Source organism: Acanthisitta chloris, unplaced genomic scaffold (genome assembly GCF_000695815.1).
Source record: "Acanthisitta chloris isolate BGI_N310 unplaced genomic scaffold, ASM69581v1 scaffold16714, whole genome shotgun sequence".
In the NCBI taxonomy this organism is placed as follows: domain Eukaryota; kingdom Metazoa; phylum Chordata; class Aves; order Passeriformes; family Acanthisittidae; genus Acanthisitta; species Acanthisitta chloris.
The window spans coordinates 43,354-64,837 of NW_008667877.1; the positions used below are offsets into that span (position 1 = coordinate 43,354).

The 21,484-nt window shown below is 39.3% G+C and overlaps 1 protein-coding gene across 1 annotated transcript in view; it reads right to left on the reverse strand.

Moving 5' to 3' along the window:
• ANO3 (anoctamin 3) overlaps positions 1 to 21,484 on the reverse strand; it is a 38,678-nt gene continuing 17,194 nt past the window's right edge. The window contains exons 9-25 of the mRNA XM_009072701.1: positions 21,171 to 21,226; positions 19,301 to 19,422; positions 15,745 to 15,841; positions 12,940 to 13,000; positions 12,147 to 12,229; positions 11,035 to 11,175; positions 10,518 to 10,682; positions 9,996 to 10,032; positions 9,130 to 9,241; positions 7,932 to 7,989; positions 6,431 to 6,528; positions 4,854 to 4,999; positions 4,591 to 4,743; positions 3,793 to 3,940; positions 1,880 to 1,960; positions 945 to 1,050; positions 1 to 183 (exon numbers count right to left, since the gene is read on the reverse strand). Coding sequence (XP_009070949.1) covers positions 1 to 183; positions 945 to 1,050; positions 1,880 to 1,960; positions 3,793 to 3,940; positions 4,591 to 4,743; positions 4,854 to 4,999; positions 6,431 to 6,528; positions 7,932 to 7,989; positions 9,130 to 9,241; positions 9,996 to 10,032; positions 10,518 to 10,682; positions 11,035 to 11,175; positions 12,147 to 12,229; positions 12,940 to 13,000; positions 15,745 to 15,841; positions 19,301 to 19,422; positions 21,171 to 21,226 — 1,847 coding nt within the window. The remainder of the gene's footprint in view (positions 184 to 944; positions 1,051 to 1,879; positions 1,961 to 3,792; positions 3,941 to 4,590; positions 4,744 to 4,853; positions 5,000 to 6,430; positions 6,529 to 7,931; positions 7,990 to 9,129; positions 9,242 to 9,995; positions 10,033 to 10,517; positions 10,683 to 11,034; positions 11,176 to 12,146; positions 12,230 to 12,939; positions 13,001 to 15,744; positions 15,842 to 19,300; positions 19,423 to 21,170; positions 21,227 to 21,484) is intronic.

The following is a 21,484-nucleotide window of genomic DNA, read 5'->3' on the forward strand; positions in this document are numbered from 1 at the left end:
CTAAGGCCATTCATGGTGATACTGTTTCCCATTCTTTTTCCTTTCTCTCTGCAAATGTTCCAGTTCAGCCTCATACATCATCTCCTGGACTAAGTATTTCTCTCTCCTCATTCTGTCACACAAGTCTTTGGGCATGTCTGGAATCAGGTAGGCAATGAAAGACTTTATTCCAAAAACAAGGTGCTGAAAAGAAGAACAAAAATAATCACTTAAAAATGGATTAAATATTCATTTCTAGGACCACATTTTAGAGCCTAAAGGACTGTGGCAAAACTGGAACTGAGGGTCAATTCGTGGCTGAAAGTCCTTCATTTTTTTAATAAAAACACACACCCAAATGGGAATAAGGAGTGTCCCAACAGAAATGGGGAAATGCTTAAGGCTTCTGAAAAGTAAAACTAAGGGTATAGTTAAATGACTTAAACGAAGATGTGACTGCAGGGTGTGCTAGTTTGGTGGAAAAATGCAAACACTGCCTACAAGGAGTCTTTGTTAAGGGCTCATAACAGAAATAGGTAACCAGATTCTTGAACAGTGTGCAACATGCTCTTCAAAGTTAGTATATACATTTCTACTTTTATATTAAGCTAGGATCATGTATCATTTGCCTTGCCTGTATTTTATCTTGTAGTAACTGTGCCTAATGTACACAAAAACTTGTGTTTCTTCTATTTCCATAAAATGTGAAAGTTCTGGTTGGGAAGCAGCAGGATGTATAAAATGCCTGTTAAGGAACTAGGACTTTGGAGGGACTCCACATAGGTGCATGTTCTGTCACTCCTGACTGAAGCAGCTGATAGACATCAGTTTGGGGAGAGCAATTTATTTCCTCTCTCTTGGCTAATGAACAAGCAATCGATGAAGATGACAATTTACTTACAGGAACACTGTAAAAAAATCAACTAAGACTTTCAGAGGTAGGAAGGAATTGTGCCATAACTAACCTCAAACACTATGATGAAGGCCAGTCGTGCTGCCAGGACATGCCAGAACTGCAGGGTGAATTCATAGGGAGTTGAACTCCATGGGGGAGCTCTGTAGTCTCTGTACCTGCAAAGCAAAGGGAAACCCAGTAAGTTAGCCCGTGCTCAAAAACCTGGAGTCAGGGGTCTCTAGTTCATCCCAGCTCTGGATAAAAGAAGAGAAACTGCATTGAAAGTAGATTGAAAGGGGAGTTAAACAGAAAGGGGGAACAACAGTTCACTATGTAGGCTGTTAAATAGGGGTGTTTATGAAATGGCAGTTTTTAGTTAAAAAAATCCCGATCTAACAATTTTTTGGAGTGTTCAGTTCAAGTGTATTGACTCTAAATTGACTCTTGTCTTTGCTTATAAGCATTTGAGATTCTCAAAAGTTTGCATAACTGTAACATGATTCTAAAACTTCTCAGTCCATTTGAACCAATGCTCACTGCAAAACTACATCTGAAACCACAGGTGCACTCATGCAACATTATAGTCCATTTTTATGCTGAGTTTCTTGGAGTCATCTTGCAAAAATCTCCACCTGGGTTAGAGCCACAACAAAACTTTTAATGGTGTATTTCAATTAGTAGACTTCAGAATGCCTAACAAAACTGAAATGACAATGTTTACTCTCCTGGGCAGCTGGGGAAACTTTGAAATGAACTCATTCATAGAGGCAGGAAAGAGAATGGATTGCAAGAGTTCTGGAGAAACTCCAAACACAGTTTACCAGTGTGTTAGTGTGTCCCAGCACACAGTTTGCACCTGAAACTTCCACACTGAACAAGGATGAACTCCAATGCTTTTACACATGAAAAACAAGCTGTTGTGCCAGTAATTTAAGCACTGACTTCCAGTTTAGTGCCTGCATTAATGGCCATGCCTGTATTACAAGAGAGAACATCCAAACATACCGACAGTATCCCGAGTATCCCATCCCAAGTTCACTCAGATCAAATACTGACAAACTGCTGTTGACGTATCCTTTTAAGCACCTGAAAGGAAAAGCCACAGGGTCAGGACTTTCTTCATACAGTGGTTATACAGCATAGATCCTGTATGTAAACATATTCTGTTATCACATATTAGAACCATAATTTGCTTATCAGGACAAAAACAGTTCCAAAATTTTATGCAGAGAAGCTAAATGTATTGGAAAGAAATGAGTAACATCTGTTTCAGGTGTAACACTGTTAAAAAATCTATTTTCAGCACTTTTTATGGTTTTGCCTCTTACCTACCAGGAGATATAAACCAAAAGTTATTGCTACAGTGTTTTTCACTGTTTCCTAAAGTTACTGCACTTTGAAAGATGATGAGAGGCAGAGAGCAGAGTAACTTCCCACCCTGGCAGAATCTGCCACCAACCATGCAGTGTACACCAAAAATGGCAGGTTTTATGAGATGAACCTTATGAGATGAGATGAATTTTATGAAGAATTTTCACCAGCAGTAAAATGAACAGTGCATCTCTACCAAACAGCCATCTTAAGGGCAACAATTTATTAGTATAATGACAGAAATCATATAACCATATTGATTCATGACTGTAAGAGTGAAGTTTTCTGCTATTCCTTGAAAACCACAGACACTTAAGACATCCCATCGTCTTTGAAATGTCTTGTAACTTAACTAAAGGACACCTGAAAGTCTAAGAAGTTTTAAAAAGAGATGCATGAGGAATGCTTTTATACATCCTAAGTCTTCAGGTTTGCTCTGATACCTCAAATCACTACTGAAAAAACATAATTACATAGTTCTCTGTTAAATGGGTAGTGTGCATTAAGCACTAACATTTTGCTGTCTCTTTTCATCCTATCCTGCCTCCTATTTTTTGCCCATAAATTTTCTCTTCCTGTGCCAGCACAGGGAGGGTAGATCTCTATTTTGAACCATTAGAGATGGAGCAATGAGAGAAGGAATGACAGACCCCTGCAGTTTGAACTGAGTCTCTGAATGCAGGACAAGCCTTGATGCTTTCACTTTTCTCCTTCCTCCTGAGCAGTAAAGAAGATAAATTGTGCTTGTGAGACTGTTATAGTAATAGCAAATGATGCTTCCTATTTTTGAGGTAACCCTGACTCCCACATTAAAAAGAAAGGAATTAAAAAACCCCTCCAAACCCATGCCCTGAGAACACCTGCAGGGCCCTGGATTCCAAAGGAAAGAGGATGCCCAAGTGTATCATGATCTGCTCAGATCGTGTACAAGGTCATGGTAGACAGTGGGAAATGCAGACAGAGCATGGTGGACCCAAAGGCCAAAACCCATTGGTAATGGCCTGGAGAGAAGTGCAGGAGACTGGTCTGGTGGTGCAAAGCAAGGCAAGATCCCCTGCTGAAGCCAAGAGCCACTACAGCTGGAGTTCAGCTCCATCCTGTCGAGGCCAGGCAGTCTGGCTCCAAGCATTTGTAAGAGAAACAGGCAGGGAAGTTTGACAGTGACTGAGGCTTAGGATAAAAGAGGCTTTGGGAGCATTTACATGTGCTCAGGAATGTAGTGGGGGAAGATAGTCCAGAGCTATTGCAGAAATGAAGAAAGGCTTATCTAGAAAAAGCCTGAAAACTGACACTATGTACATTGAACTTTGCTGTTTGCATTCAGAAGGGAAGAGGTGATTTTTGAAGTATGTAACTGTGGAGTTAGTCTGCAAAGCCTTTGGAATGGCTGAGTTACTTGCACTTCACCTCTGTGAAGGTCTGCACTGATGTAAACCAGAGATGCATCTGACTGTGCTGGTTGTGGTGTGTATGTTATCACAAACACAGCAGCAAGATGTGCTCCCACTGAAATACACATATATGTATAGAAAGAGTATGTTAATTACTTTTCTTGTCTGTACCCTTGGTCTGTACAGGGACCATATTTGTATGCGTAGACGAAACGTGGAATGTAATCAGAAGTAATGGCAATGACAAAGGCATTGGTGATGACAGCCAGAACTCCAATTCCTTCCAGAATTCCATACCAGATACCTAGAAATGAGAGAAATGACAATGCAGTTAGTTTTTACTGTCATATTAAGGTGTACAAAGTCATACTAGTCATAATGAAGTCATTATTAGTCACATGGATTCTCTTTTTTATTGAGAAAGAATTTTGAGTCAGAGAAACTGGTCAAGACTAAGCCATGTCCCCACATTGCGGCCACCACTGGCTCCACCTGGATGAAATCTGACAGAAGGGCACACCCTACTGAGAAGAACTAGCTAAGCAACAAAGGCATAACTATAATCTTTGGCTATGATAGCCAAATAGGAGATTCTGGAAAGAGATTTCTTAATCTTATTTAATTCAGTTTTAAATCAAAAGGGAATTCACTCCTTAAACTTAGTTTCTAAATTCAATTGAACTTTAACCTAGAGTTCCACACATCAGAAGGCTGAAATAGCACTTAGCCTGATTTCAATATTACAACTATTATGATTCCTTATTGGAAATGGAAAACAAGTTTGAGGAGTTCTCTTAGCAAAGCAAGGGAGGATCCTCCTGTTGCTCAACAGGGGAGTTGTCACTGGGATCTGTAGGTTATGTTAGCAATGCTGACACATGAAATATTTTGGCAGTGAAGCTGCTGTAAAGAAGGAAGCACAAACTGCTGGTGACAGTCACTAGGCTCTCTCACCGATATCCGTCGCTCTTGCAGGCATAGGCCGGCGCCACTGAGTGACAAACTTGTAGGCATCCAACCTGATCTCTATGATGTTGTTCAGCAGTGCAAGGAGAGGTGCAAGTGGGAAGGCAGCGACAAAGATGGTGGTGAAGCCAAACTGTAAAACTGGACAGACATTTCTCTGGTTAGAAATGGGAAATGCAAAGCGTCTTTCAACAGGCAACAAGGTAGTTCCACTTCCTTAATGGAGCCAACACCTCCCTGAATTTGCTCACCCATCTCTAAATATTCATCCATTAAACCATGGAGATTCATAGGCTGCAGATTCCAATCTTTCTCCCACTGAGGTAGAGAAATTTTATTCTCCATCGATTGCCCTCTTCTCTTCATTTTGCGCCGTGACCACCAATTCTGTAACAAACTTCAGGAGACAAGGAGAGTGTTATTGACTGTGCCTGCTCAGCCACCTCAAATACTTTCTGCTATTGTTTGGATGTAACTGGGACTATTTTGAATAGCACCTGAATGTGCTAGATATTTTCTGCAAATATTTACAGTATCATACAAGAGACAATCAAAAGAACATAGAGAAGATCCCAAAATTCTGCAGTTATGTCTTCAATGTGCCACATCTGGCATTGTACTGATCAACTTTTCTAAATGTGGAACATGTTTGCATGGACTGTTTTTGGTAAGGATTTACCTGCATGACTACGTTAAAAAAATACAATTAAAAAATCATGCAGAGCAAGAGCATTAAAAAGTAACTAATGCTTTATTTTCAACCCTGTAAAAGACAAACCAAGTAAGTGGAGCTCAGGAAGAACATGGTGAACTAGAATATGGTGAACACTAGAACACATCTAGTATTTTTGAACAAACTGAAAGATCTAGATGCTCTACAGAATATTTTTTTCTTGAAGTGGGAAAAAGTCTTTAGAAGTGTTGCTGAAGCTGCAAATATTTAAGACTGTGTTTTATAAAGCTGTGCAGAGATCTTTGCAAGCGTTGCTGAAGCTGCAAATGTTTAAGACTGTTCTTTATAAAGCTGTGCAGAGATCTTTGCACAAAGTAGCTACAAATTCAAGTGTTGTACAAGTCAGAAATATTAGCCAGGCAACACAGGGGGCAATTAAATACTACTGTTTGTGCCTAGATGTTATGGAAGAGAGACTGAAGCTGGAAAATAACTTCAAGTATTCTTATGAACAGGCTGCTATTTTTTCTCAAGGTAATTTCATGTCTGGCTCTTGATCTCTCTTGTTTCTCAAAGAGCAAATGTTGCCTAAGTTGCAAACAACGGTTCTGTCACAACAAAACACTTCTTTCCATAAAGGAAAATAAGCATGGTCTAAACTAAGTTCTAGCCAGAGTTAAGGTCCTGAGGGCTGAAAAGACAGGAAACCTGGTAGCTCTTGCAGGTTTCCCCTCTTCAAAATCCCAAGGTCCAGTACACTGACCCTCATTTGCAGAGTGGTTGCATGTTTTGAGCTGACCCTTTCTGAACATATTTTCAAGGTTGAGACTTTGATTAGATTAATATTTGATGATTAACCTTTTTCTGCAAATAGATTCTTCCAGTTCAAAGAGAAGACTCAGCCCATCAGTCTCATCAGAGGCTGAACAGCTCTGTTTGCACCATGGAAAATGAAATCATAATGCACAGATTAGATGGTTAACACCCCCAAAGCAGCAATATCTTAGAGCAGCAGTTACTGCTTCCCTGGGGAATAAAGGCACAGTATGTAAGATGCAAAAAGTGAAAATATTCTCCAAACATGAAAACAGTTTCCCTATCATTGAACCTCACAAATTCACTATTAGTAGAGTAAACTTCAGCGTCTGAACTTACGGATAGCCTAGTTCCATGAAGTTGTTCCACATCTGTTTTAAAACCATAATCACTCCCATTTGCAGGCACAGATCTATCAAGCAGCCACTGGGATGACACTGAAAGGAAGTAGAAACAGATAAATAGCCCCAAAATTCCTTTATTTTTATTTGTTCGGAGGATAAATGAAAAATACGAAATATGTTTGGTGAAAAACACTAACCTCCATCTACAGAAATATTAAGACAGACTTCAGAGGAACAACCTTTAGAGATACTATTTCTTGGAGAACTAGATCATGTTACCTAAGTTAAGGGTATGTGTGCTAGATATGATAAGTGATATAGACCATTTCATACATATAAATTTCAAAGGAATGGAGCAACATTTCGTTTGCAATTCTCTAAGTCCAAAGAGAGACTTAGTAGCTTAATTTCTGGTACTGGTACCTTAACTATACAGAGTGCCATATTAAAATGTTCAGTAATTAAAAAATCTTTTTTTCAGACCACAAAGTTATGATATTTTACTCCATGGCTACCAAGGTTCAATCAAAGAAAACTGTTTTTCAGAGATAACAGAGAACTTCATACTGGCAAGTTGCAATTCTAACATGTTTTCAAGTTAAGTTTTGAAAATACTATTCTCCTTATTTTAAATCATAGAATACACATCAGTTTGAGTTGAAAAGGATCTCCTAAGATCATATAGTCCAAACTCTTGCTATGAGCATGGCCATTTTCAACTCGATGAGATAGCTCAAAGCCCCATTCAACCTGCCCCATCCCAGCTAAGCTGGAATGTTGCCAGGGATGGGATATCTAGGGAACCTCTACCTCTCTAGATAACCTGTTCCAGTGCTTTGCCATCCTCATAATAATAAAAAAAATATTATCCTCCTTATACCTAGTCTAAATCTAACCTTGCAGTTTAAACCCATTCCTCCCTGACCTGTCTCAACAGACCCTACTAGACGTTTGTCCTCACCTTCCCTATAAGCCTCTTTAAGACCTGAGAGACAGCAATAATGGCTCTTTGGAGCCTTTTCTTCTCCAGGCTGAACAATCCCCTCCCTCAGCTTCTCTTCACAGGAGAGATGCTCTAGCCCTCTGACCATTTTCCTGTCCCTCCTCTGGACCCACTCGACAGAGCTGTGTCTTTTCTCTGCTGAAGGAAATTTAAGAAGCTGATGGCTTTGAATTTGTGTCCTCCATCCAAAAATTCCACATACCCAGGAGATTCCAGACTCACAGGACCTTGTAGTGCTTCTGGGGTAAAGGACTACCCCTGTTTGCTTTTCCCAAAGACAAAGAACTGTGTATCTTGGGCAGAGTCACTTAGCACAGTGCAGCATGCAGAAGGAAAAACACATCTCCTGTTTCCTATCCTTCGCTAAACTTTACAGACTTTACTCTTTCCTGCACTTAGAATAACAAATCCTTCAGACTAGGCATTCATGGCCTTCAGCCATTTCCTTTTTACTCATGGAAATATGTCAGGAACACAAACCAGGATCGTTTACCTCTTCCAGCCTCCATCTGTTAAAGAGCTTGTTGTACTTTCCTGGGCGTCCGGCAAACCTGGAAAACAAGATTCCTGTTTCTCAGCAGACAGTCCAAGAACACCCTGTGTCAGGAGTGATTTCACAACGTGCACTGAACAAACTCATGAAATATCAACAGATCAAATCACACAGGCTTAGATCTGGAATCTGTAGAACACAGAAACTTCAGAATGCAAACAAGGACCATCATTTTGCAAGTGATCCTAAGCTTTTATTATGCCCTGCACAAAACTCCTGGCTTCAGAGGTTTTAGATGTTAGTTATTCAGAGTCTAATCTACTTCTAAGAAGACAAACCATTGCAATACATAGGAATTTACTGCAGCACAGGGATCTGCTTGCCCATGTGAAGTGTGCACTTGATTTGTATAAAAAAATTGAATCAAAATTCTTAATGACTTCAGTGAAAGTTATAAATGACAGAGAAAGAAATCCTTGCCTGGTCCCAGTAGACATGGGAGAGAACAAGACACAAAGAAGTTTAGAAACTGTATGACAAATACATCACTAGATGTAACAAACAGATTTTCTAGAGGGTTTTTTTTGTTCATTTGCTTGTTTGCTTTTGTTTTCTTCCATCAAAAAATCTTGAAGTGAAATTATACTATAAAACTTTATAGAAAGCACTCTGAAATATTCTGTGGGTTCTGCAGGAATGGTGAGTGTGACCATAACTGAACTGAAGATGAAGCAAGGTTAGACCTGTACTGGATCTCATGCTCTGAGCTAAGGATGCACACAAAAAACTGGAGCCAGAATTTCTGTGCCTTCTCCTGTGTCAGACCTGCCAGGCAATATTGGCTGTTTATAAAATGCATCCTGGGAAAGGTAAGTCAAGGGGAATAAACAAGAAAAAAATTACCAAAGCTTATTAGCACAGGGCTAAATCCAGACCCACATTTAGGAAGTGGATGTATTTTCAAAGGTTCTGAATTATCATTTAGTAGGAAAATCCTGTACATAGACCCACTTAAGAAGAATAATTTTTACTCTCTCAACCCCCACAAACAGATAAGAATATTAATTTAGTGCTATTAATTATCCTCAGAAACTGACTTGCATCTAAATCTTACAGTTTAAACTGTCACTGTATTTTCTTTGGACCTTTTGAGTTCTGTGCAAGTTTTCCTTTAAGTGCAGTTAGAAGAATGACTTACCTGCCAAGAAAAAAGGCAATGTAGAAGATGGAGCTGTTCAAGTTGACAAACTGGAAGAGGAACATCTTCAAGGCAAAGCTGTTTTCCCACTCGGATTCTGTCCTAGGGTGCTCTTCAGAAAGACACAATATTTTCAATGTTCATCAGTTAAGCAAGTTGACTATACATTCTTTGTCTTTCTAACCAGCTCAACTGCCCCTTACCTGAAACACTGCAGAGTTTGTGCTCAATTACCCCTTACCTGAAACACTGCAGAGTTTGGAACACCTTGTTTAATACCTTAACCAGGAGTCTTAACCAAGACAAGATCACTTGCCTAACCTGACATGGGCTAAAAGTGAGCATGGAAGAAGAAACACTGAAAGGTCACACATTGACATAGTCAGAGATCTTAAATTCTGTCTTTGCTTTGTTTCCCATAAGCTAGAAAACTTGACCTCTGTGACCAAACCACAACTAGAGGCTTCAGCATAACTTTTTAATGTGACAGAATTAGAGCTACTTTAAAATTCACGACTTAGCATGTTTATCGTGGGCAATTTAATTTTATCTTTTTATTTCCCCATAGGAAAGTTCAAATTAAAAATGAGTGAAAAATAGACAAGAATTGGGGAAAAATGGAAAACATCTTTTAGTATTCTAAGAAAGCATGTTTTGACTTTGGCTCCAAAATGAGATGAGAGTTTTTCAATTTATACTATGAAACATTAAAAGAAGTAGAAATAGAAGAAAAAATGACTCACTTTTCTACTATTTCCTCACTTGCTTAGGGAAATCCCAGAAATGTATTATGCATACGTGACATTTTCAAAACCTTACTTTGTGGAACTAAGAAAGGATCATACCACTAGTAAATGCCTACATACCTAGATCTGTCAGGAGATAGGCAACCTTTTCATACACCTAAAACAGACAGAAGAGATGGTGTAAGTAAAGCAAATCCTGGTTGTTGTGATGCCAAATCCAGAAGGAAAACAAGCATCAGAAGCACAGGAATTCTGCTGCCCTACAGCATCAAAGTGTGTGAGCACAGAAGGGAGGGTGATGTGTACAGTTTCCTATAAAGACTTCATTGTACTCCTTTAGTCCCATTCTCTTTAGCCAAGAAACTAATGCAGTTCTGTTGTAAAAGTTTACATGAATGCCAAAAAATGCAAAGGGAGAAAGCAGCAGTCTGTACCCCTGTGAGCTGGTGCAGTGACAAAGTAAGGAGCATTAGAGAAAAATGTTGACAAACAATATCAGAAGACAAAACCCCCCTGAAATCCTGTCTTCAGACACTGCTACATGAATCAGCACAAACATGTTTAGATCTGGTATAAAACAAACTGAGTAACCTTGTAGAAACTCCCCTTTTAAATGAATCCCTCCTTTAAAAGAAGACTTACAACATTGAGTGACATGATGATCATGAAATTGATACAGACTCCAGTGCCAGACGTTGCAAACTGCCAATACTTCTTGATGAAATACCACTTGAAGGAGGCAAACTGCTCCATGGCTACGAGTCGATACACCACGACTGCAAACACTGCAGTGAGGACCAGGGAAATCTGCAGGTGTTTATGGACACAGGTGTCAGAACAAAAGGAGGCATTTCTGAAACCATTTCCACTGAAATAATAATAGATCAACGAGTGTTTTAAGGATTTCCATTTGCTTTAGAGAGCAGAATTCCACAAAACCACTGGATTGATGGGTAAAAGCATTTCTTTACTGCTCTTTTACGATGTAACTAGATAACATCTCTTGGAAGAACAGGTCCCTAAGCAAAGAGTAAGACTGAGACTTTTGCCTATATTATGCAAATCCACTAAACTTAATGAGTGCACTCAGGACGAGTTACTATTTACACCAGAATAAGATTAATTACAACACACAAATTCTGATATTATTCAACATCACCATGAAGAATATTCCTGAGACAGACACCATCAGTCGGCTGAGCTTATCAGGGAAAGGCTGGAAAGGTTCAGGTTTTCCTGTGATGGGATTTACTCTTTCCACTTGGGAATATTTAGCTTCGAACTGGGGTCGCAGCTCTTCCTGGAATGACAGGGTGGATTCCATTTGTTGCAGGACTCATTCATCTGAGGTGTCAAGTATCAGACATATATGTGCTATAAAGCAAAAAATTAGACTCATACACATTATTTTTTTTATACTGCTTCAATTCAAATACTGAAATAATTTGGTCTTTTGAAAAGCCTTGGAAACAGTGCCAGAGACCAGGAGAGAAGAGAAAGCAGAAGAGCCTTCCCCCTTATGTAAGGGCATTAAAAAGATCACAGGTCACATTACTGACTTAGACACTACATTGTCTGCAGAAATTGATAAGAGAACTACAAATTAATGCCAGTTATAATGGTGCTTTTTGTGATGTGAAGCCATTCATTAAATGCTTGTATCTACCCATCTGTGGAAAGCCAGAGAACAAGTAATGATAAAGTCTAGTGACTTAGACTGCGATTAAATCACCAATACAATGAAATTACAGCTCTGTTCACTGGTGATTTGTGAAGTAATAGAATCATTTTATTACTGCTGATGCTGACAGCAAAATGTTTGAGGATAGGCTATGCCTCTCAGAAGGTTATAATAGCTAGTTTCTGTTCCTTTGCTTGTCTTGGTCCCATTTTCAGGCAGGATCAGGAATTTCCAGTACAAGAAACCACAAAACTGAAAGGCATCTGTGCTGGCATCAGTAGCAGCTCCTGCTCTCTGTAGGGGAAGTATTTCCACTCAGTTTTTCAAAGGATACTTTTAACAACTGTAGAATTATATTTGGAATGATAATGCTAGTTGCAGAAGGCAAAGTATCTTTCCTTGTATAATCTCAAGTACACTTGCTCATTCTGCAGCTGGTGTTATAGTACAAATATCATCTGAGCAACAAACTCAGATTTCTGACATCCAATATGGAGGGATATGGACACTCGGGTCATGCTGATAGGTATGGATTGATATGGACACTCGGGTCATGCTGATAGCATTCCAGGTTTCCTTCTGCTTCTTACCTCTTCATCCTCCCAGTCTATGAGGTCCCAGTCATAGGTTAATACAGCTCTGCGTCGTTTCCAAAACTCCAGGAAGACTGTTGCTGTGGAAAACAAACTTCATGTTAATGACACTGACAAACAAACAAAAAAGGCTAACAAAAAGGGTCATGCAGATCTCAAGAAAAGCAGTAATTTAACATAACTGTCATTAGCCACTCTCTGACAATTGTCCCCATAGAATCTGAAAACTCTGAGTGTTTGAGTGTGGCCTCAGCAGTGCTGAGCAGGACAGTCACTGCCCTGGTCCTCTGGCCACCTTATGTCTCACCCAAGCCAGGATCAAACCAAGTGTGTCCTTCAGTTATATCACGTTCATTTTTGGCAATCCAGTGATGATTTTTGCATGTGCTTGTGTTGTCTGTGTAAGTCTCTGACGTTTGTTTGTACATTGCTTTTTGCTTTTACCATTCCAACCTCCAAAATTTGTGATGCTTGTTCATCCTTCACTTTTGGTTAGAATCATTCATGCTCATTCACATATACTGCATAACTAAAGTGGTTATGTGGCATTTTATCTAAAATGGTAAAGCTCTGGTTTGAATTCAGACATCTGTATGGATATGAACTGGTATTATTTCCTCAGGGTTTACACTGGCAAACATTCACACTGGTAAAATTAAGTATCTCTAGGTCTGACACCAGTCTTCACTATGTCCTGGCAGCAAAACACTGTAAGCTCCCATGCAAGCTAATTCCACCAGGTGTTTCATGCTGGAACCATCACAAAAAAGTAAAATAAAAATGTACTTACCCCAGATTGCCATGAAAATAGCAAAGAAGACAGTCCCTCCATTATCAAACAAATGTGTGACCTGAATAGAAAATAAATATTATCAGGAACAAATAATATTGCCACTTACCTTTTGCCACCAATAATCCCAGAGTCCATAACTGGTGGCAGAAGCCACAAGCTAAACGTTCTACTAAGTCCTACTTGCACCTTTCTTCTACCAAGGGCTGTGACAGTAAGTCTTCCAGAATAACTTGCAATCTGCTCTTCTCTACTGTCACTTCATGCATCACCAGTTATTTAGTTTCACAAACACCAGGAGCTGTTCTGTCCATGTCCAGCCAGGCTAAAAATTCATCCAGCTTTCTTATCATATGGTGGGTCAAATTTAACCTCAACCTTTTCTATGTTAAGGTTTTTATAAGCTTGGATAACTCTCCCCTTTTCTTGGGGAGATGAACGTGTCCTAAAGGAACTCTGTTCCTAATGAGCTCAGTGTTTACATACTCCACAATGAGCTACTTGAATGAGTGAGGTTAAAACATTTACTGCAGAATAAGGTACTGATACCTGGAAAAATCAGGAACAGCTTCCCTTGCCTATGAGCAATTGGGTTGTGTGGAAGGAAGACAGAGAAGTTATGTCCCCACAATGATAAAACCAGAGGAAAACCCTGACAAGCTCCATCCCAGGAACAAGAAAACAAGCAGGAAATGCCAGTTCTTTTTCCCAGAGCTTTATCTTTAAATACATTAGTTCCAACTACTTCTATTACTAACAGTGCTGCACAAAGTACAAAGGAGCACCTGATTTGGAATCAGACTGTGGTTGTCTCCCATCACAGACTGTTTTCCTTCACTGATTTGGGTGCAAGCACAGTGGAAGTGCTGCCACAGTTGGGAATTTGCTGCTCAGCTGGAGCAACACGGTGGCAACCAGCAGGATCACAGCCCCTGCTGCTGTGGTTCTGACCAAGAGCTAAGGAGTGAAGCTGCTGGGAACTTTTCTTTAGAGACATCAGCATGAGTGAAGGAATTATAGTCACAACCTTCATAAAAAGCTTCACTGAGCTTTTTTTTTTTTTTTTTTTTCAGCATTTTTATTTGCCATTTGCGTGGCCAGATGGTAATCCTATTCCCTCCCCAAAGAGAATTTTGTCTCTTCCCCAATTAGGGGAGATTGAGAACAGACAAAGCCTGAAAGGAGACAAATTTTGTTTGTTTTCTGTGTTCTAATCCAAGGTTGATCAGTTTTCCAGAGCAAAAGCATTGGCAAGAAGAGCTGGAACTGACATGAATTGCCACAACGTTTGCAGACACAAGAAGGGTCTGCCTGGTGTGATGAATACAAGTGGTTACTGCTTGTCTGCCCTGGTTGTCATCTGGATTTTTCACAAGAGGATTGATTTGAAAATGCATGCAAGTATGGATGGACTGGCACATGTTTTTCTGCTGCAATGAATTATTCACAGTGTGACATTAAATGTGAAATTTGCATGATTTAAGCACATGATGTAAGTGTAAATATAAGTAAGACATAAAAACTGCTTCTCATTAAGGGCGACCTGAAAATCACAGGATCTAAAGGTAAAGGAATACCACAATGCCAAAGGCATTAATTTCCTGTTAAACTGCAGTGGACTGCTGGAGACTCTCACCTTCAAGAGTCATTTCTGGGATGGGTTTTGTAGCTTGCATGATGCTATTTCAGTTAGGAAAGATTTTACCTTCAGTACACATAAAGAAATTAGTAAAACAAAAGTTACAAGAATCCCTCATGGAGTGATTTTGGGCCATATAGTTAGAGCAGTGTTTAAAAACAAACTCCACTTTTGCCTTAAGTACAACATTTTCAGTGGTATTTATTGCTGTTGATGCTAAACAACTTTTAAACTTCTGCATTATCAAATAGAAAATCAACCTTGTAAAACAGAAACCTAAATAATCTTTATAAATATCTTCACAGATAGATTTGAAATGTTGAGTTTCACTCAACAGTGGTTGTATCTATATGAAATTTTGCAATCTGACACAAAACTGTTTTCTCTTTCCCACTGCAGCAGCTTTGTTGCAATGCCATGGTGCAGAGACAATCCCATTCTATAAACACAGACTTCTGAGGAAGAGTTATTTTATGGGCTTAAGGTTTCCAAGAAAAATGCCAAGGCTGCTTTGCCAGCATTATGAACACACTGTGCATCAAAATATATTGCTCTCTTGGAAACACTGTGTGCATACAGAAGTACTTGTGAGTATTAAAGTTGGAAGAAAAGCTTCTCGTAGCAAAATACTCTGTAAAACTTTCGCATTAGTTTGACAGAGCAAAGCACATCAGAGCCACATTCTGCTGGAGAATTCCTTTAGGAGGAGCAAAAAGTCCAATTACAAAGCAAACAGGGGAAACAGGGCAAGAAGTTAGTCACAGGGGAAAGCAGGAAAAACCGTGCAAAAAATAATTTTTTACTCAGGAGTCTTTATAAGCTGATGGAAAGATGAGGGGTTTATTAATAAGGAAATTTAGAGTAATCTCTGACCATTCCCTTATTAGAAATCTGAATGACACAGGCTGACAAAACCCTCTGTAGAGAAACAACATATTTTGCAGGAATCTTTGCTGAAACAAGGGCAGGCATTGCTCACAGAAAGTAATTTTAGAGTAATCTCTGACCATTCCCTTATTAGAAATCTGAATGACACAGGCTGACAAAACCCTCTGTAGAGAAACAACATATTTTGCAGGAATCTTTGCTGAAACAAGGGCAGGCATTGCACAGTGCCAGGGGATCCTCAGCCACAAGTTGCCCTGAGAGCAGTAAGAAGTGATTACCTTGGCATAGATGCAGCTTTCGTTGAGTTTCTGCAGTGTGCAGTTGCGTTCACACATTGGGCACATGATGGTTTCATTTGCCTCACAGATCTCTTTGCTTCAGGATGAGACAGGAAAATGAAGGTTATAAAAAGACTTTTCGCATTCTCGGGATTTTCTGTGGTTATGCCATTTGTGCTCTGTTTGCACATTCTCTGGATTTTCAGTGGTTATGCCATTTGTGCTCTGTTTGCTAACAGTGTCCACACCACACAAGTGGATCAACAAAATAAATCAAAAGAGAATGTTTGGCCTAAAAAGCCTCACCCAAATCAGGAACCCAAATGCTCTGAGCTGTAGGGGAGAGTGCAATTTTTTTGCCATCGTGTTATGATTGTTGCACCAGTGGATTCGATCCCAAATATCACAAGCAGAAGAACAAGATATTGCTCACCACCTTCCAGCCCATTCACTGCCTGTTTCTCCGAGTGATGCAGAAGACACCAAACATTCTGAGGATGGACAGCACTGGTACCACTACACTGATTTCAGTCACCTTATCCCAGCTGGATCAGCTGGAGTTCTGTTCATGGCACACACACTTAGATCAGCCAGTCACATGTCAAAACCCACTGACAGGGATTTCTGGCAGCTCTGTTTTAAGTCTCTGCATTCTGAGTGTCCACAAAAGAATTTATGTATAGGACTAATAAAAACCCCACTTTAATATCGTATTTTGGGAGAAAATATCTTGAAGCCACATTTTGAATTTTAAGAATCCTAAGATTTAAAAAGATGAAGTCATTGTCTTCACTGGGACCATTGATATTCACAGCATAGCACATACCTAAGTGTCTGCACAGAGGCAAAACACAACTAACAGAAGTGTTAAAAGGAATTTTAAGTAAAATTTTAACTGCAGTGAGTAAGCTTCCCAAAGAACCTCAGGAATTGCCTTTCTCTGTCCTTTAGCACTGATAACGTGCCTGAAAGGATCCTATGACACACTAGGGAAGTAGCAGTATAAAACAAATGCCAGGAAATAAACATTGCACTTTCACTCACTTTCTCATAAAAGCTGAATTTACAGCTCTAATCCAGTTTGGGAGGTTGTTTCCAAATGAGTGCATCTATTAAATACTGCCTGACATAACAGTAAATATAAATAGTAATCTTTGGTCAGACTTCACATAACATCAGAATCACTGATTCACTGAAACCCTATGACATGATGTGGACCTGAAAAAGAAATTGTCCTGAGTAACCCTCAGGCCAGAATGAGTACAGAGTTCAAAGAATCACAGAATCACCTGGGTTGGAAGAGACCTCCAAGATCATCAACTAGCAAGCTAGTTTCCTGCCTGATATGTTTATTTCATTTAACTGCATTTAATACAGTTTGAATTTATAAAGTTTCTCATGAGTTTGCTGTACAAAGCAAGCCTAAAAAGAAAGTGTTCACCACAGCACTGTAGAATACAACTTACTGTGAAACAGAAGTTAAAGAAAATTCAATAAAGGAAACTTAATATGGCCTCACTCAAAGCCTGAGAAAATCTATGAAATCTGACTCCAAGTACACTTACAGCCTAAGCACTCAGACTGCTTGGAACAACAGTTGCAATTATTAGAGCACTGATACTGGTGTGTCTAATAACATCTAATGGAAAACTCTGTAGTGAGGATGCATCCTCTGAAACAGTTCCTAAAAGTGCAGTCAGCACTTCTTGAGCTCCATCACCACAGCATCTAAATTGGCATAAACCCTTCTCAGAGCAAAATCCCAACAGTGGGAAACTTGAAAACTTGGCTCCTTTCGTGTGGTTGTCATTGCCCTGAAGCTGAGTCTCCTGGCTGCAGGATAGGAATTTTGTGAGACTCAAAGTTTGACACTATTAATGAAGGGAGGAAAAAAAAGGCATATGCAGAAGTAAGCTGAAGTTTAGCAACTGTTCTACGCTCTGGAAGTTATAGGCTAGATGGAGGTAATGAGGAAACAGGCCTTGTTTTTTCACCTTTTAGCCTTAACTAGAACAACAACCACTGCAGTATCCATGACCCTGAGGTACTTGCTGTTTTTCTTTACAGACAGAATGGGAATCCCTGCAGATGCAGTAGCAAGAACAGTAGCTGTCAATGGTACACATCCAGCCTGATGCAAAACAGATATACAAAGTGGATAGACTTGACTATTTGGTTATTTTTACATGATTACCATATCTGGAAAACATTGAAAACAGTGCCAGACTGTTCTTAATTTTCCAAGGGCTATATTACATGCTGTTAAATAGGATTTTACCTTACTTGGCTGGAATCCATTGTAAATAATCCATAGAGGAACACAAAGAGCCCAAAAGAATAAGCATTCCAGTATACCATCCCAGCCAGGCAATATACAGTCCAATTTTTTCACCAAAATATCGCCTGCATGAAAAGGAAACACACACATTTAAAGTTTAGCTTTTAAGTTGAAACTTACGGTGATCTCTGTCTCTCTCTACTATCACAGTAGTACAGTAATTCTAAGGAGAAACTACCATCAGAAATTTATGACGAAGTTGTCAGTTTACCAAAATATTTTGTTTCAGGCTACCATAACATTCTAGTGACACTAATTGAAGACTTATGGGAAAATATAAGGATATAGTTGAAGTGGCTCTGCAATTTTTATGTCCTTGCAATGACTCAGTAGATGGACTAGTATCAATATTATTAAAAGTATGACATTTCATTTAAGATATATATACATATATATAGATAGAGAGATAGAGAGAGAGAGAAAATGAGAGAGAATGAGAGAGAGAGAATGAGAGAGAAAGAATGAGAGAGAGAGAGAATGAGAAAGAATGAGAGAGAATGAGAGAAAGAATGAGAGAGAGAAAGAATGAGAGAGAATGAGAGAGAGAGAGAATGAGAGAGAGAGAGAATGAGAAAGAATGAGAGAGAATGAGAGAAAGAATGAGAGAGAGAAAGAATGAGAGAGAATGAGAGAGAGAGAGAATGAGAGAGAGAAAGAATGAGAGAGAATGAGAGAGAGAGAGAGAGAGAGAGAGAGAGAGAGAGAGAGAGAGAGAGAGAGAGAGAGAGAGAGAGAGAGAGAGAGAGAGAGAGAGAGAGAGAGAGAGAGAGAGAGAGAGAGAGAGAGAGAGAGAGAGAGAGAGAGAGAGAGAGGTGTACACAGACACAAAATATTCTGGAAAGGGATAAAGCAATTTAGTATGACCTCAGTATTCCATTATAGAAATGACATATAATTATGTATCGTGACATATTTCAAACTAATGATCTGAAAACACAAGCTGAAGGCTGAGCTTTAATGCTTGAAAACTTGGGCATCAGGTGCTGGAACAGATGAAGTGGCAGTGATCAGAAAGTCCATCAAGGGTGATCCAGAACAGAATTGTCCCATGGCACATGCTTAGCTCCACCACTGAGTGGCTATGACTGTCAGATCAGGAATTAAAACTGACAGCAAGGAATGACTGGTGCTCAGTGTCAGAGGAGGAAGTATGAAACCCAAGTAACACCACTATTGCCAGGCTGTTTGTATCACAGAAACCCTTCAAAGTACTAATACCTGATTAAATCAAGAGGTTGGTATTTGTACCACATTCCCCACCGTGCCCAGCGCTCATACAAGAGGTGTCTGTGATTCTGTGCTCCGTGTGTTTTGATGGGATGTCTGCTTTTATGGCTCCCCTGAAAAAAACAAGGACATGTAAGTACTTTACTAGGCATTATGGAAAACATTTTAGTTCCTTATGTATTTCTTAATAGAGTTTTAATCAAAATGTTCTTTATATTTAATAAATAGGTCTCTAATTCTGGGACGTACAGGACATGTCATCTGGAGCTAATGGAAGCCTGACAGAAGAGAGAGGGTTACAAATGCTTCTGAAATGGCCAGTTTATCCAGTAATTAATGACAGAAACATATTAATACAACACTACAAAGAACTACTCAACCCTTTATACAGCTTCAAGTACATTGTCTATTTCAAGTACAAGTCTATTTCACTAATATCATAGAATCATAGAATCCTCCAGGTTGGAAAAGACCTCCAAGATGATCCAATCCAACCCTACCATGGTCACTAGCCCATGGCACTAAGTGCCACATCCAGTCTCAGCTTGAAACCCTCCAGGGATGGTGAATCCACCACCTCCCTGGGCAGCACATTCCAATGCCCAGGAATTGGGCACACGAGCAAAACACATAGGAACAGAACATCAACTCACTCTCACAGCCAGCTGGATGAATGATTGCAATGCACAAACATTACCCAATATTGCATGTTTTAAGGTTTTTTCCCTGCTTCTTTCTGCACTGTTTATCCATAACAGAGTTCTACTCTCAGCATTCCCTCTGGGATCGAATTTTCACCCTTATTTGCTTATATGGCAAAGAAAAAAATGAAAAATAAAACAAAATTGAGTGTTCAGCCACTAGTCCGGAGCCTCGGTCGAGCAGAAATTAAGGTCAAAGTGGCTTAAAACTATGACTTCATTAATCTTAACTGAAATATGGAACCAGCAGCTGATGCCATAAGAAAGAAACACATAAAATGGACATGACAGCATGGCTTTGATACCAGAGAAAGCTTGACACACTTTTCTAGTAGCACAGCCAACTGTTCCCTGAAGTCAGCACTGCACAGTTGAGGCGTGAACAGCTGTGCTAAATTATTTATCTTAAAGATTCCTCTCTGTCTTCCTGGCATTTCATTATTAATGCCATAAAAAAATGACTCCCAGCAATTTGTAAAGCTCAGTTCTTTGAAACGCACGACCAAGTCACGATATCCTGGCTGAGGAACCACAGAGTGAGAGCTGCAATTCCCACACTCCTGAGAGCAGCTCCAAGGGCTGAAGATGTGTGACTTGCTTCTGTCTCTTCAATGCCCAAAGAGTGTCTAAAACCTCTCCAGTCATACACAATGTTTTAGTTTTCTTCATGGGTTTACAGTTTTCAGTATACTTTAAAGGTATTGTCAAGGAGAAGTTATCTAGAACTATTCAGAAAAGGCTAAACGGGAAATAATTAATCTGTTTTCCTAACTGTAACCGAGTGTACAAACTATTAGAAAAAAAACAGAACATTTTGCAGGTGGCAAGCAAAAATACTTCAATAGAAATAACTGGAACAACTTGGAACAACCAAGATTCTCATTAAGAACTCCACAGGCATTGTCCAGTTCCTACAAATCAAAGAAGAATTATAATATCCCAGTTCAGCAAGAAAATGTTCCAAGATGTTATTATAATATACAACGTAAGGAAAAATTTTAAAAGCCAATATTAAAGTCAGAGCTATAAAAATAATAAAAGTATCAACAGATTGTATAGTGAAATTAAAAGTTTGCAGGACAAAATTAAAGTAGGATCCCAAAATACTAGTGCAAGCTTTAATCTAAATATACAAATCAAACTGAAATTAAGCAGGTTACCTCATGGGGTGGAAATGCTGCTTCATAGGTTCCATTATTTAGTAACCTATTAATACCTAAAAAGAAAAAAAAAGAGGATTCGTTCTGATATCAATTTTTATACACATTTTATTTTAAATCGTGTGAATTTTCAAGTTACATATTGAGAATGGAACTTCACATTAGATGCTGCTAGAGATGACAACAATCAATAATCCCACCAACTATTGGAGCAGGTCTTGCTGATCCTTTCAGCTTTCCAGCTCTAACCACAGCAACTTCCCAAGGGCTAAAGTCTGCAACTTTTCTCCCAGATCAAGTGTGAGAAGAGTCAC